General features: G+C 36.0%; 1 protein-coding gene across 1 annotated transcript; it reads left to right on the top strand.

Annotated features, from left to right (window-relative positions):
- Positions 1 to 3,337: 3,337 nt before the first annotated feature.
- lta (lymphotoxin alpha (TNF superfamily, member 1)) lies at positions 3,338 to 13,876 on the top strand. The gene is made up of 6 exons (XM_088084900.1): positions 3,338 to 3,418; positions 6,236 to 6,359; positions 7,796 to 7,847; positions 8,012 to 8,044; positions 9,218 to 9,250; positions 12,686 to 13,876. The coding sequence occupies exons 1-6, from the start codon at positions 3,384 to 3,386 to the stop codon at positions 13,042 to 13,044; spliced, it is 636 nt and encodes a 211-aa protein (XP_087941026.1). The 5' UTR covers positions 3,338 to 3,383; the 3' UTR covers positions 13,045 to 13,876.
- Positions 13,877 to 14,156: the final 280 nt, after the last annotated feature.

The raw sequence follows: 14,156 nt of genomic DNA, 5'->3' as shown, positions 1-14,156 counted from the left end.
AATGAATTATATGATAATGTAACGTGACTAATAATTTTAGAGCAGTGACATGTTGCATTGCTGCATTAAAGACAAATGTAATGTGATTGCAGTGTAACACATTACACCCAACACTGGTCACAACTCACTACATCGCCACTGGACTGTGTACTCGTGGGAGTGTTCAGATAGTAATGACACCACTATGTAAAAATATAAATGAAAATAAAAATAAAATGGCTCTTGTGAGCTATATATTACATTATACAAAGTCACTATTGTTTTTACAGATGCACGCATTAACTGAATGAAGGTGCATCAATGTGTACACAGCATTTTACTACTGCAGCTGGCTGAGGTGGAGCTTTAACTACTTATTAACTACTTAATTTAACTACTTTTTAAGTCGTGTTGAGGCCTGACAGCACTTGTTACTGTTACTGTCACCCTATCATCATCATCATCATCATCATCATCATCATCAATACTACAAGTACAACATACTGTATATAGAACAATATATACTGTGACAATATATACTGCCTTTGTCATTGTCATCATGATTAGCACTACAAGTACAATATGTATTGTTACTGTCACCCTATCATCATCATCATCATCATCATCATCATGGTGATTATCAATACTACAAGTACAAGTACAGTATGTATAGTACAATATCTACCGTGACAATATATACTGTCACTGTCATTGTTATTATGATTAGTACTACAAGTACAATATGTACTGTTAATGTGACCCTATCATCATCATAAGCACCATCATCAATGTCATCATCACTACTACAAGTACATTATGTACTGTGAATGTCACCCTTTCATCATCATCATCATCATCATCATCATCATCATCTACCTCAAGTACAATAAGTGCTCTGGGGCTAAATGGTGACATAATATCGTTGCTTGGTAGAGTTGAACTTGATTTGATGACTTAAGACCAAAAACTTAAAAGGAACTTGGGTTTCTCAATACTGAGTCTCAAGACAAACTCTTCTCCAAATCTGACCACAGTGACCTTTTGATTATTTTTTTTTTGTCAAATCTTAATAGTATCAAAGCTTAGTTTAACTCCATTCGCTTTCACTGACCTATCACACCTGACCTGGTTGGAAATTACTATATGTTGATAGGCACGAAAAGAAGAACTCATCCTCATGTTGTCATCAAACAATTTATTATGACAGGTAAGATGTACAGGAGACAACAGTGAACTGTTTGTTCTCTTTTTTGTTTTGAGTGGGGACAGCACCCAACAGCCCAGGACCGCCCCACATGTCTGTCATGTTGCGGGTGTGCGGGTGTGTGTGTGTGTGTGCTCGACAGAGATAAGACAGGAGAGAGTTGATGACATTTACATAATCCCAGAGAACAGACACTGGTTAGTTGGGGATGTCCCATGGAGCATGAAACCAAAAACTGTAATGTGAAATGGAAATTGACCCTCTCACTCTCTGGCTCGCTATGTTTTCAAAACCCAACTTTCACTACTGTTTTCATACCACAATTTCTCATCCTGATGTCTACAACTATATTTAAAATACTGTAACTTAGTTCCCCTTACCATCAGCCCATTCCACACTGGGAACAAAACAGCATTTCAGCAATAAAGCCTCCTCTTACTGTAATGCTGGTTACTCTTAAACTGTTAAGCATTACGACTGCTTTCAGGATGTGGGTAAAATTAAAAGCAGGGCAGCTTCTTTAGGTGATACTTTAATTTTAAACAATAGGTTTACAAATTTTCAATCTCAAAATAATTATGGTAAGATGCCCATATGTCCATTTAAAAAGGCTGGTGTAGATGTGTGTGTATCTGTCTGCAGCTAATCTCGTCATCTACTCGACCAATCAGCCAAATATTTTGAGCACACATTTATGACTGTATACTCAAAGAGCTCCCCTGGTTGCTATGATTCACAACATTTATTATAGTTTTGTATTTTCATTAGTTTTTATTTTATTTTATTTTTAGATCTGGTTCTCAGTTCAGTTTAGCTTCAGTTCGTTTCCAGAGTAGGTTTACTCATTTTAGTTTTCTATTTATTGTTAAAAATGTTTAATAATATAGTTTTTATTAGCTTTATCTGTTTTAAGGGAAAAAAACAATATGAGGTGTATTTATCTGGAAAAATATTTAAGAAGTTCAGAAGATGTACTACAACAGAAACACGACACTTTGTGAAGGAAAGTGACTCAGTCAAGTAAACTTCCCAGTTTCAGTATGTATTTGCATCACAGCCTCCTTGTGCTTGTTGTATTGACAAATTTGACCAAACTAACTAAAACTAAGGACATTTCCTGTGTATTTTTATTTTACTCAAGTTAGTTTTGTGAGTTGGTTAGTTTTCTTTCTTTTTTTTCAAAATTCTAGTTTGGGGGTTTTCAGTTGACTAAATGTTTGCCTTTCTTGAATTCTTACTTCAACATGGACGTATGTGCAAGTACAAAGTTTTCTACACAAACTTTTTCATACCAAATAAGATTAAATCAAATGTATGAAGTTTGATGAAATGTGTGCAGTTTGTCCTACTCAGTAAGTAGGCAGGGATGTGGCTGAATTTCACTTTAATGTGACTTAAAATAAACTCAAGTTTAGCTGTTTGTATACCAAGTCCTTCATTGAAAAAATATGTGGCACGTGGCATATTTTTAGTAATACTGTCATCACAGTTTTTTGCTCCAATTAAGATAAAACCCCCAAGGACCTTTAGACTAACTTCATGCACTTTACCCAAGGAAACAACTCTCAGATGTATCTAAACATCTACATTTAGGTTATGTTTCAGTACTTGAAGCTGAAATTTACTGTATAGACAGAATGAGGCAGGAGAATGTAAGGGATCTCATTATGTGCAGCATCACAGCATGTTAAGAAAAAGTCCCTGTCATAGTTGTTTAGGTGGTAAACCTTTGACATTGACCTATAAACATGGGAAATCACAAACCACCTACAACAAACATTAATGTGTCAGTGGGGAGCTGAACCACAGACATGTTTCTTTATGTGCCACTAAAACAGTTTAGTATCTTATTCACCATATTTAAATTCCTTTTTAAAAATATCTTACTTTCTCATTTGAGGGGAATTAAAAGTATCAATTTGTTTTTGCATCAAAGTTATACTATACGAAACTGCTATCTGGTTTCATTAATCCGATAAAAGTTTCACACTAGTTGTTATGTGGTGCTTCAGTTTCGCCAGGCATGCAATACACTTTGCCATCAACAAGTGGAGCCACCTACACCACAGCCTCCCTCCTCCTCTCAGTTCAACCACAACTCTCTCTACAGAGGGAAAAACTATCTCTCATCTTCACTACAGGGCCCATGTAAAAGGGAGAGCCCTGTCAACCTGACATATCTCTCAGAGAGAAGCAGCAGATGATTCTGGACCCTGAGAGTGCAGCACACACTGGGTGAGTCAAGATTTGATGAGTAAATCTAGTTCAAAATGTTGTTTTACATGTCTCTGAGAATACTAGACTTAATGATGAGTTCATTCAGCAATCTGTGGAAAACATTATCACTGCTGCATAAGATGGTGAATTCCCAATTTATGCTAATATGTGTGGACAGATGAGGATACACATTTTTTTTCTTTTTTTTTTACTTCTGTTTTAAGTATTTCTGCAATATTTTTCGACAGGGTCATAATAAAAGTAGGAAAATACTTCATGTTTTGTAGTATTTGAAATTTGGGGTTCTGAACAGCAACATCAAATTTCCCCCATTTCTGCAGTGATTAGTCAAAAGTCAGAGCCTGTCATATCAGTGCAAAAGAAAAACAGATATAAAAAGAGTTATTGGGATATTGTTTGGATGTATTTACTAAGTAATTAGTGCTTAACTGTTATGGGACACTCAGTACAAATGAGGATGTGACGTAGAATGTCAAACTTGACATATTCAGTAACCTCGGTACAGAAAAAATGCTGCTGTCCACAGATGTATGACATTCAAATGATAACTGGTTTAGCAGTTTTTTTTTCCACTGCAGATCCCAGAGACATGTTGATCAGAATTTCTGATTCAGATTTTCTCTGACATTTCATCAGAAATTAGCAAAATAATAATAAGAATATAAAATTAATTAATACTGTAATTAAGTTATACTGTCAACATATTGACAATAGTATTTTTGTCCGTTTTTAATAATGATTTCGGATTAACTTTAAACTTGTCCTTTCACTGTCTAATCCTGTCATGCTAAAAGTGTGACGCCCACTGCTTATTATGAACTATATGGAATGTAAAGCAGAGCGACATGTTCAGACTAGCACGCAAGTTACGCTCCTGGAAATAACCTGCAGACCGTCCTAACATTTGGAGTTTGATTGATAGCCACTAAAAAACAATACTGGGTCTGTGGTATGTCAGCAGTCTCTGATGACTTTCAGTTTCTTTCATTACAAATAAAAAATCAAACCACAAGTTATGGATTTACATGACACTCTGTGCAGGACCCAAAAACCCCCGACCTCTACTGAGGTTAAATCATACAGAAGTGGCAGCATGTTGGCTACGAGCTGACGCTACATGTAACCATAATGCAATTTGTGCAACACAGCTAAACTGATTCACACGGCTCTGTTGCAGTCTACTTTAGTTAAACTTATTCAGTCAAATCCTTACATAAAAAGCTGATTTTGGTGGTTAAACAGCAAAATCCAACTGAGTTTTATATTTAAGGTTTTGACCGTTATTCCTCAGTCATGCTAACATGTTATTTAGCAAAAAGAGATAAAATGCGTCAGCTACTCTGTGATTCATTAGGAAAGGAAACTGTGAGACAGGTTTTCCTCAACTTTCCTGTTCACTTCCCAACTGTCCTACCACTTATGCTTCTTGCTGTAACAGCAACGGGGTAAAATAAGTAATCAGATAATTTACTTAAAGGAATACTTCACCTGCAAAATGACCATTTGTTTATTGATCACTCACCTCATGTTACCTTAAGTTACTACAGTGAATGAAGAATCCAAAAACAGAGAAAAGTCTTCATGAACTGAGGTCAAAGGGGTCGGCATATAGCAACAGCAAAACTATATCAAAACATCAATTTACAAACTCTAACACAACACATGCAGTATGATCAAGGTTTGGTCGTTTGGTCGGTACTTCCCAAACACATGAATGTTTGCTTATTATGAGGTAAAACATGTCAGTGCAGTATCATGCCAACCGTGTTAGGCGCTATTCACAGGTGGAAGTGTTTTAAACAATAAGGGGGTTTTGTTTTGTTTTGGTTTGTTTTTAACAAAAATGCATGTGCCTGGGAGGTACTGAGCATACGACTGGATAAATGAGACTTGGGTTATACTGCATGAATTATGGGAAAGTTTGTAAATGGATCTTTTGATAAAGTTTTGCTATTGTTCAACATGGTCCCCACCGCCTTCAATTCATAAAGAACTTTTTCCGTTTTTTAATTGTCCTATCACTGTGGAGCCATGCAAGAAAAGCAAAGTTGTTTTCAAAAATTTAACGTACTTCCCATTGAATAATTGATTAAAATAAAATTGCCATTTTGCAGGTGGAGTGATCTATTAAGTGAAAGTACTGTTTATCAAGTACTACAATGGAAAAATGCTTATTTACAAGTTCAAGTCCAGCATTCAGAATCATGCAAAGTATCATCAGCAAAATATACTTTGAGTATCAAAAAAAATCTTAAAGAGTAAAATTGCCTCTCTGAGTAATTTTTCACTGTCTATTACATTGTAAGATTTTGAATACAAACCCTTTAATGCGTGAGCGGTATTTTACTTTTGTAGCTGCTCAAGACGGAGCTTGTTTTAACTAATTTTTATAAAGTTAGCTTGTTTAGTTCGGTGGGGGTTAACCTAGAGGTCAGACCCCTTCCAACGGGTCACAAGATAAATCAAGGGTCAAAAAACACAGAGAAGAAAAGAAAAATAAAGTTCAGAAACACACATTTGATTTCCTTTTGTCTTTACTCTTTGCTATTTTTTTATGAAACATCTGATAAATCTATGTCTTTTAGCCCTCAAATTGTTATTCAAATTGAACCTTCTAAAAAGATGTGAGGGAAAATGTCTCTTTGGTGTTACTGCAAACGACTCATAGACATGCCTTTTTGTAAGGGGTCACAAAAAAAAAAGAAAAAAAAGGTCACGGGCTGGTATTACATTAAGCCTTCAGTGCAATCTCCTCAAATATATGGCAAAACTAATGTGTGTGTGTGTGTGTGTGTGTGTGTGTGTGTTTGACAGAATGGAGAGTCAGTCGAGGTGCTCTCATAAGTACCTGCTGCTGCAGGTGTGGTGTGGGATCCTCACTGTGGCCATGGTGGTTGTGGCTGCACTTGTCCTCTCGATCAAACCAAAGTCAACTGAGGTCAGCACATCTGTCACAGGAGAAGAGAAAATGTACATTTAGATTCAAGAGTCACCCATTAGCACTTAATGTTTTTCTCATGCAGCTGACACAGGAATGAACATGTCGTTTTGTAGATGAATGCCATTGCAGTTGAAGTCATGTGTGCTTGAAAAATTCCATTTGTGTAATTCTCATGATGTCACATTAAAACTATGCAATGTAATGCATATGCAGTGTAAATCATACTGAAACCGTGTTACGTGCAAAAAGTTGCTTTTTAATGTGTTGGGTTTTTTTTTTTTTTGCTTTCCAAAAATCCTTTAGTTTTAATTGCTGTCTTTATTTTAGCAAGATTTGTTTCTATAAATTCAGTTTGTTGCCTTAAATTAAGTCCAGATCTGAGCTTTGTTTTAAATAGGGATACTCGTAGGTATCTCAACGTAGTACATACCAACTGTCCATGTTATTATGTCCACTTAAAGCTGTCGTTGATACCTTTTACCATAAATAAATTTCACTGTCATTCCATCCCCACAGCACTGAAGGAGACAGACGATCTGTGAAATATATCAAATTCTCTGCTTTCTATATCACCTTGTAGCACTTTTAATGGCATCAACACACATGAACGAAAACAGCTGTCAATCACTGCTCATGAACTGCGGCCAGACTGGCAAACTAAGCGGCGCTGATCAAGTATGAATCAAGATTCTGTTACTGCATCGCCTATTTCTCACCTCAAATGTTTTCACAAACCTGTTTTAGTGTACTGTTTAGCTGTAAAATGAAAAAATTGAGTCGGTCTAGTGGCCGATGTCATTTTACAGCTAAACAGTACACTACAATATGTTTCTGGAAACATTTGAGGTACTGTAGTAACAGAATCTTGATTCATATTTGATCAGTGTACAAGCAGTGACTGACATAACTGACAGTTGCATTAGAGACTCGTTCAGTGCGCTGCGGTCTGATTCTAGCAAATAGTTTCAGAAGCAGTGGAAAGAGGAGGAGGACAATGTTTTTTTTCTCAGGTCATCAGTCTCATGTACTTCTTTTAGCATATAGTAACAGCTTCAGGAAATGTGACAAGTTATTTTCATAAAAGGTACCAGCTGTAGCTTTGACAGGTGGATACATTTACAGAACACGTGCAATATAATGCAATTCAAAACAAAAAAAACTACAAACTATCAACTCAAAAAGATGTTTTTAGCACAAAATAAGTAGCTCTGGCTTTAGTCATTTAAATATATTCCAAAAAAATAAAAGGATTCCTTTACTGTCTCAGAAGATTCTCTTTTAAAGTATATTATTAAAGTTGATGTTGAAGGAAAAAAAGATTTTTTGGGGGACAGTTTTGACTGAACACAAATTTCACTTGCTTAGTTGTCAGTGAGACACAAAAGTAAAAAGGATGATAAAGATGCTTAATTATGTTTTTTTTTCTTTTCTAGGACAAAATCTCTACACTGAAGACAGATACTGTCAATCCAACATTACCACCAGGTATGTTGATAAGATGTCAAATTTTACTGTTTGCCTCAAACAATGCCTTTTAAAGTAACCTTATATTATTGCACAAATTAAAATTAAAAATGTTTGTATTTAATAAAAGTGAAAACACGCCACATTTACAAGAATGAAGTTAATTCAAAACTTTTCTTTTGCAGTCAACACTGTTGCTGCTCCCTTAAGGTCAATAGGTAAGTTTCATTTCTACAGGGATCCCCCTCATTTTTACCAGTGAATTTTCAAATAAATTCCCCAAATATTTTACCCCATACCATCACTTTAAGTAGTTTAAAATGGGTATGCCCAGATACAGCCATACATTATTAAACACAAACTTTCCAGGCGTTTGCAGATAAGCAGCTGACTTATTAGACACTCCTGCTGGCGACTAGCTGCCAGTACTGATGCCAATACATCAAACCAGCTCATATGGGTACGTCACAAAACGCCACGGCCATGCACACCCCTTTTGGGGTATAGAAAACAAAAAAAAATCCCACTGTAATCCACCAGTCTGCGACTTTCTGAAACAGAGATGTAAAACAGATGGTTTATCTTCAACTAACAACTTTATATACTTTGTTCTAACTTTCAGGCTAATTTTGACGTTTATATTAATATGCAGCTTCTTAAAATATAAATGAGGATACTTGCTGCAGCTGTATTTTGTAGCAGCGATGGAAATGGCAAAAACATAAACAAAACAATCTGAGCTTCAGATGGACCATATTCATAATAAATACTCCACAATAATAAATAAACAAACCCAGATTAATCAGTCAGTTAGTAGGCTACGTGTGTGACATAATCACATGCAGCGAGCAGCAGCAAACTCACTATCCAACATCAACATATACTGACGAAAACTGATATTCACATCAACAGCTGCAGGAATGTAGCCTAAATTAGTGGAAAAAACTTGTTTAATCCACCACACAACAGCTTTCAGCATATTTCTGTTTCTTTCCTGATGAGATATCGCAATTCTTTTCCCCAAAAGGGGGCGCTGCTTTGGTAATGACACAATGCCAGTTTGGACTGTGCATCACATATTACTAAATTTTCTAATAGTGATACATTTTAAATAAGTAATACAAGAACATATTAACATTAGACATGTTTGGGTATTTTTATGAACATATTTTTAATGATTTGCCAAAACAATGTACATTCAAAGCTTTTTCAAAATATCCTTTTATTCCAAAACATTTACAGGCCTGGAAAGCATTTTTTTATGACTGTGAGAACTGTGTGAAACTTGAAGAAATGACAAAATGAAACTGAAAAAATCAAAAAGCCCAATGTACTGTGGACATTCCAGTTAGTGTATCAAGAAATAACCTCTAACTTCTGTTGCTTTTCAGGATCCTCTCTCTCATACATCCAGCTGTATAAGCGTAAGTTTACTTCCTCTTCTAGACAATATTTAGATTAATTTTATCGCTTCTTCTTGTGTGGTTAGTTCACATGTTGATGATTATGAGTATCTTTAGATGTTTCTAAGTTATTACTTTTCCTGTCTGTGGTTGTATTTTTTATGAGCTTAAGAGCAAACCTAAAATGTTTTTGGTGACGTACGTTGTACTTTCAAATTCTCAATTCCCCATCTTGTATTTTTTTTTTGTTTGTTTGTTTCTATGAAAAACTGGTCCAGCATAAAAAAGGAGATGTCAACTTCCAATGACAGAGGAGACATTTTAAGCTAATGTAAAGTTTTGCTATCAGTGCCTACAACTTCAAAGAGCGAATTCTTCTTTCTAGTTGTGTAATTTTACACACACTTTCATTGGTAATACAGAGAAAACTGCACGGTTAAAAGAGACAGGGATGCCAATTTCTTGCCAAAATAAGTCTCAACTAACCAAAATACAACATGTGTTTTAAGAACAATGCCCGACTCTCAAACTACCGCCACGCTTGACACCCACATATGGTGGGTGTAGCGAGTACAGACATGCTATATGGGAGCTGCTGACAGTCATTCTGAGAAACGTGGGAAGACTTTAAGTGAAGCACATGATGACAGGGCAGATTGAGGGGAAGTGGCTGCAAGAGAGAGTAAATAACAACAAAGTAACCCCCATGTCAGTTCTTCAAGTGATATGCTAACTGAGAATTTCCAAATGACTCAGACACAGATCTCAGTGGGTCTCTAAAAAGCATTTTATAAATTAGCTTGATAGTAGCCATGTTTTCCTACTTCTTGTATACATTAGCGCACATTATTCTGCCAAAGCTAGAAGTGTTTGTTCTTCTGGTTTTGTCATAGTTTTTTCTCACTCTCACTAAAACTCAGAGCAACATCAGTTTTATTGTGCTGCTTTCAGATGCAATTCGCAAGTATTAAAACCTTTGAGCAAAATAGTTTGATTTATTATTTAAAAAAACATGGAGGGCAGGGCAATGAGATACTTGGGGATAAATGCTCCACAAAATGCAAGAAATTTGTGTATTTACAAATTTATTTTTAAAAAGCTAGAGAAAAATGTCTGCGGAATACAGATAAAAGCTAGGAAGAAAACTTTTTATAATGATTATAATTACATGTTTAAAAATTATGTTACAGAACTTTTATTAATCATTTTAAGCACTGTTTTACATCATTTCCATGTTTGCTTGTTTTTATTTTTCATTTTTTGGTTCATTTATTTTTTCCATTGCTAATTGCGGGTTAGAATGGGTGAGGCTTAGTTGGAAAAAGGTGATGTTTGTATTTGCACAATTGTTTGTACAAGGGGTGTGCATGTCATGACACTCAAACAATAACCATGACATGACACACGTCATAAAATTGGAGTCTTTATTAGTGTTTATGACGGTTACACTATATACTATCATTACATCGTCTCCTGCCACAAACTGACCATTCTTTAGAGCGACACTGGAATATACCGTTGTTATTCTATGGGGTTTTTTTGTGTGTGTGTTTTTTTTTTATCATATTCACACAACATATTGAATACCCTGGAGAGAGAAACTGCTGACTACTGGGCTCCAAAATATTTGCAGCATGTACAGCTTGTATTTTGGGCAAAAATACAACAACAACAACAACCACAACAAAACAAATTACTTGTTCCTCCTCGTATAGTTCCAACATATTCCTGGCATGTACATTTTGAACTCTGGGCAAAACAACAAAAACAAAAACAGGATTTCTTGCTCTCCCTCAAACTTTAAAACATCTTTATGATAAGTCTAAATTGTACCACTGTAGTTGAGGTCAAGTAAATATTCATGAAATCCATAATGGGCCATTATAATCGTCCAATGACAACTAATATCAAAACCAACCACACATGTCAGTTTTATATAAGGTTAACACATAAAGCTAAACTGTTACTTTTAAGGTATAGTTGGTAACTTTTATATAAAAACATTTTATTATCAGCTGAAATGTTTACAATATCCAGACAGCACGAAATGAGTCAGTTTATCTGTGACAAAAAATATCACACTCTGCCTACTCAATTACCCTGTGGCATTTCAGATGTCCGTACTGCTCGTGAAGGGAAAAACCAAGTGGAGCTGAGGAGTCTCTCATGCAGCTGTAAATCACTAATTGTGAACTGTCAAAATTAGGCAGCGCTGATCAAATATCAATCAAGATTCTGTTACTGCATTGCTTCTCACATCTAATATTTTCAGAAGCATATTTTAGTGCAATGTTTGGCTGTAAAAATGAGAATATTTGCGACCTGGACACCATGTTCGATACAGGTAGCACCGACCACCAACCAGACTGACTTTCTCATTTTACAACTAAACAGTACACTAAAACAATGTTTATTGAAACATTTGAGGTGAGCAATAGGAAAGTAAATCAATGACAGAATCTTAACTCATATTTGATCAGAGCTTTTACAAGTTACTTTCACAAAAGTTACCAACTGTAGCTTTAAAGTCCCCCTAAAACAGAAGTTAAAGCATCTTTAGCTTCTGTGCAGTGTTGTATTTCCCAGAGAGAACAAATATTTGAGTTCTGTAAAGTTACAAGAGGGATTTGAATCAAATCCTTAGCTAAAAAAGGGGGGGGGGCTTAAGAGTTTTGCATTTCAGAGCTACATGGAGTCTGGCGCTGAGCATACAGTCTGCTCCGCACATGCCTCCCTCACTGCTAGATTAGGAGGAGGATGATTGAGAGATAAGTGAATTAGACCTCCACCACACTGTTTTGGAAATGAAAACAAAGGTTTTGCCCATCGTTATCCAGACATCTCTTACTCTCTCAATATTGCTGTGTTATCTACTACAACCATCAAACATTGATATGCAGGGTTTCCCACGCATTTCTTAATTTTTGGCGGCCCACTATGGTTAAAACAGCAACTGCTACAAATAGATTTTCTATTTTTGGAGCTGGACCATTCATTAGAGGCACTATTTGAATATATAAAGCCTACTGTTTAGTTATTTATAGAACCACACTGTGCACAGTCCGAGGTAGACATACAGGCTTTTCATGTTTCCAGCCTCATGCATTTTGTTCCTCCCACCACATTGCCTTTTTCATCTGTGAAGTGGGTTCCTAAAACCTCAACAAGCATGACACCGAGCTGTAATGTGGGTGCAGGCGAATTATAGGCATAATTACAGCCCACGGCATTATCAGACAGTTTGTCAGGGATGTTTAGTCTGCCAAATGGAAGGAAATAAGACATTAATTGAAAGATTAACCTTGTTTACCTGATGTCTTCATTCAATGTAAGGTGTTTCAAGAGCCTTTGTGGACAATTTAGGCAAGAGGCATGTCATCACTGTTTAAAGTTTCAAAGGTGAGGTGAAAATGTTATAGCCTGAGCAACTAAAAGATGTCCAAATCTCTTACACAGCTTCAAAGAATCACAATTGGAAAAACTCAGAAAGCAAATGTGACCCCTGCTCCCTCGTCCTGCATGACAACTCCATCCACTGCATGAGGAGTGGACTCTTCTTCGTCTACGCCCAGGTCACCTTCAGCGAATTCCCAAACACAAATTTATCCAAATCTGTGATTTTCAAAAGAAATGCCACATATGGTAGAAGTATGAAGAGACTGGTTGAGGGGACCTTCCCGAACACAACCCAAGGCTCAGTGTGGGTGGCCAAGATCATCAGCCTCACAGAGGGAGACAGTGTCAGCTTAGATATCTCAGGTGGTTTTCTAACAGACAGCAAGTTGACATTCTGGGGTGCCTTTCAGCTTCAATAACGCTGAAGGTTGCCAGGATTTGTTACCATACAAGAGTTGGGGTTGGACTGGTATGTTATTAGTAGGCTTCAATACTAATATGTTTTAACAAAAGTTGTTAATCACATGTATTTTATTACAATATTTTATTCTATAATAAAAATAATACTTAAAATCCATTCATCAGCTATCAACAATTGTTGGATCTTATTTTTTTGCGGGGAGGTAAATTATGTAATGTCATGTTTTTGATTGATTTTGACAAATGGTCTATTTTTGGAGTTGGACTGATCATTAGGAGTGCAGTTGTGATATATATATACTGTTCTGTTATTCATGGCACCACACTTGCAGCGTAGAGCTTACTCTGGGCACAGATGGAGCAGCAGAAGGTCAGATGCAATAAAAGTGAAACTTTATCTTTTACTGTGCTAGGTCTAAAAGTTTGCTTCTGCAGCAGCTGCTCCTTTCATCCATCGATCTGATCAGCTCTGATCAAGTCAACTGATCAGTTATCCAGCCCAAAACTAATCAAAAACTTCACAAACTGCTTTTGTGGAAAAAAATGACTCATGAAGAGTGCCACCTGCATTCACAGACCAGCAAAATCCTCAGTTACCCTAACACACTGATACCAATTCTGCGGGTAACACAGTGTTTTCATGTTGATCAATCCATCACTTATTTATTTGATTCATCTTTTAGTTGTTTGGTCAATAAAATCTTTGAAAAAAAAATTAATCAGTGTCTGCCAAAGCCCAAAATAACATCCTCAAATGCCTTGTTTTGTCCACAACCCAAAGATAATTAGTCTATTGTCATAGAGAAGGGGGAAAAAACAGCAAATATACAAATTTAAGATGCTGAAATCAGACTTTTTCATGAAAAAAATACTCAAAACAATTTTTTGATTATCAAATTAGTTGGCAATTAATTTAATAGCTGACAACTAATTGATTAATCCTTTCAGCTCTATACAAAACACTACAATCAGGCAGGGTTAGGAATACCTTTTACATAAAAGGTCACATATTCACACCCTGGTGATCTTTGACAAAATTGTACTGACAAAACAACACACTTTATCAGTCCAACCCTGACAAAGTCTCTACATTTAAGCATGCCAGCTGGTT

The sequence above is a fragment of the Plectropomus leopardus genome, chromosome 11 (assembly GCF_026936395.1).
Source record: "Plectropomus leopardus strain MGB_pleo_1.0 chromosome 11, ASM2693639v1, whole genome shotgun sequence".
NCBI lineage: Eukaryota > Metazoa > Chordata > Actinopteri > Perciformes > Serranidae > Plectropomus > Plectropomus leopardus.
This window is presented reverse-complemented; position numbering and strand designations above follow the sequence as displayed.

What these genes read in the sequence shown, in the direction of transcription:
- lta (XM_088084900.1), top strand. Translation starts at nt 3,384, where the DNA reads ATGATTCTGGACCCTGAGAGTGCAGCACACACTGG. An exon ending in TCAAACCAAAGTCAACTGAG is followed by an intron (nt 6,360 to 7,795) that starts GTCAGCACATCT and finishes TTTCTTTTCTAG; the next exon opens with GACAAAATCTCTACACTGAA. An exon ending in TGCTCCCTTAAGGTCAATAG is followed by an intron (nt 8,045 to 9,217) that starts GTAAGTTTCATT and finishes GTTGCTTTTCAG; the next exon opens with GATCCTCTCTCTCATACATC.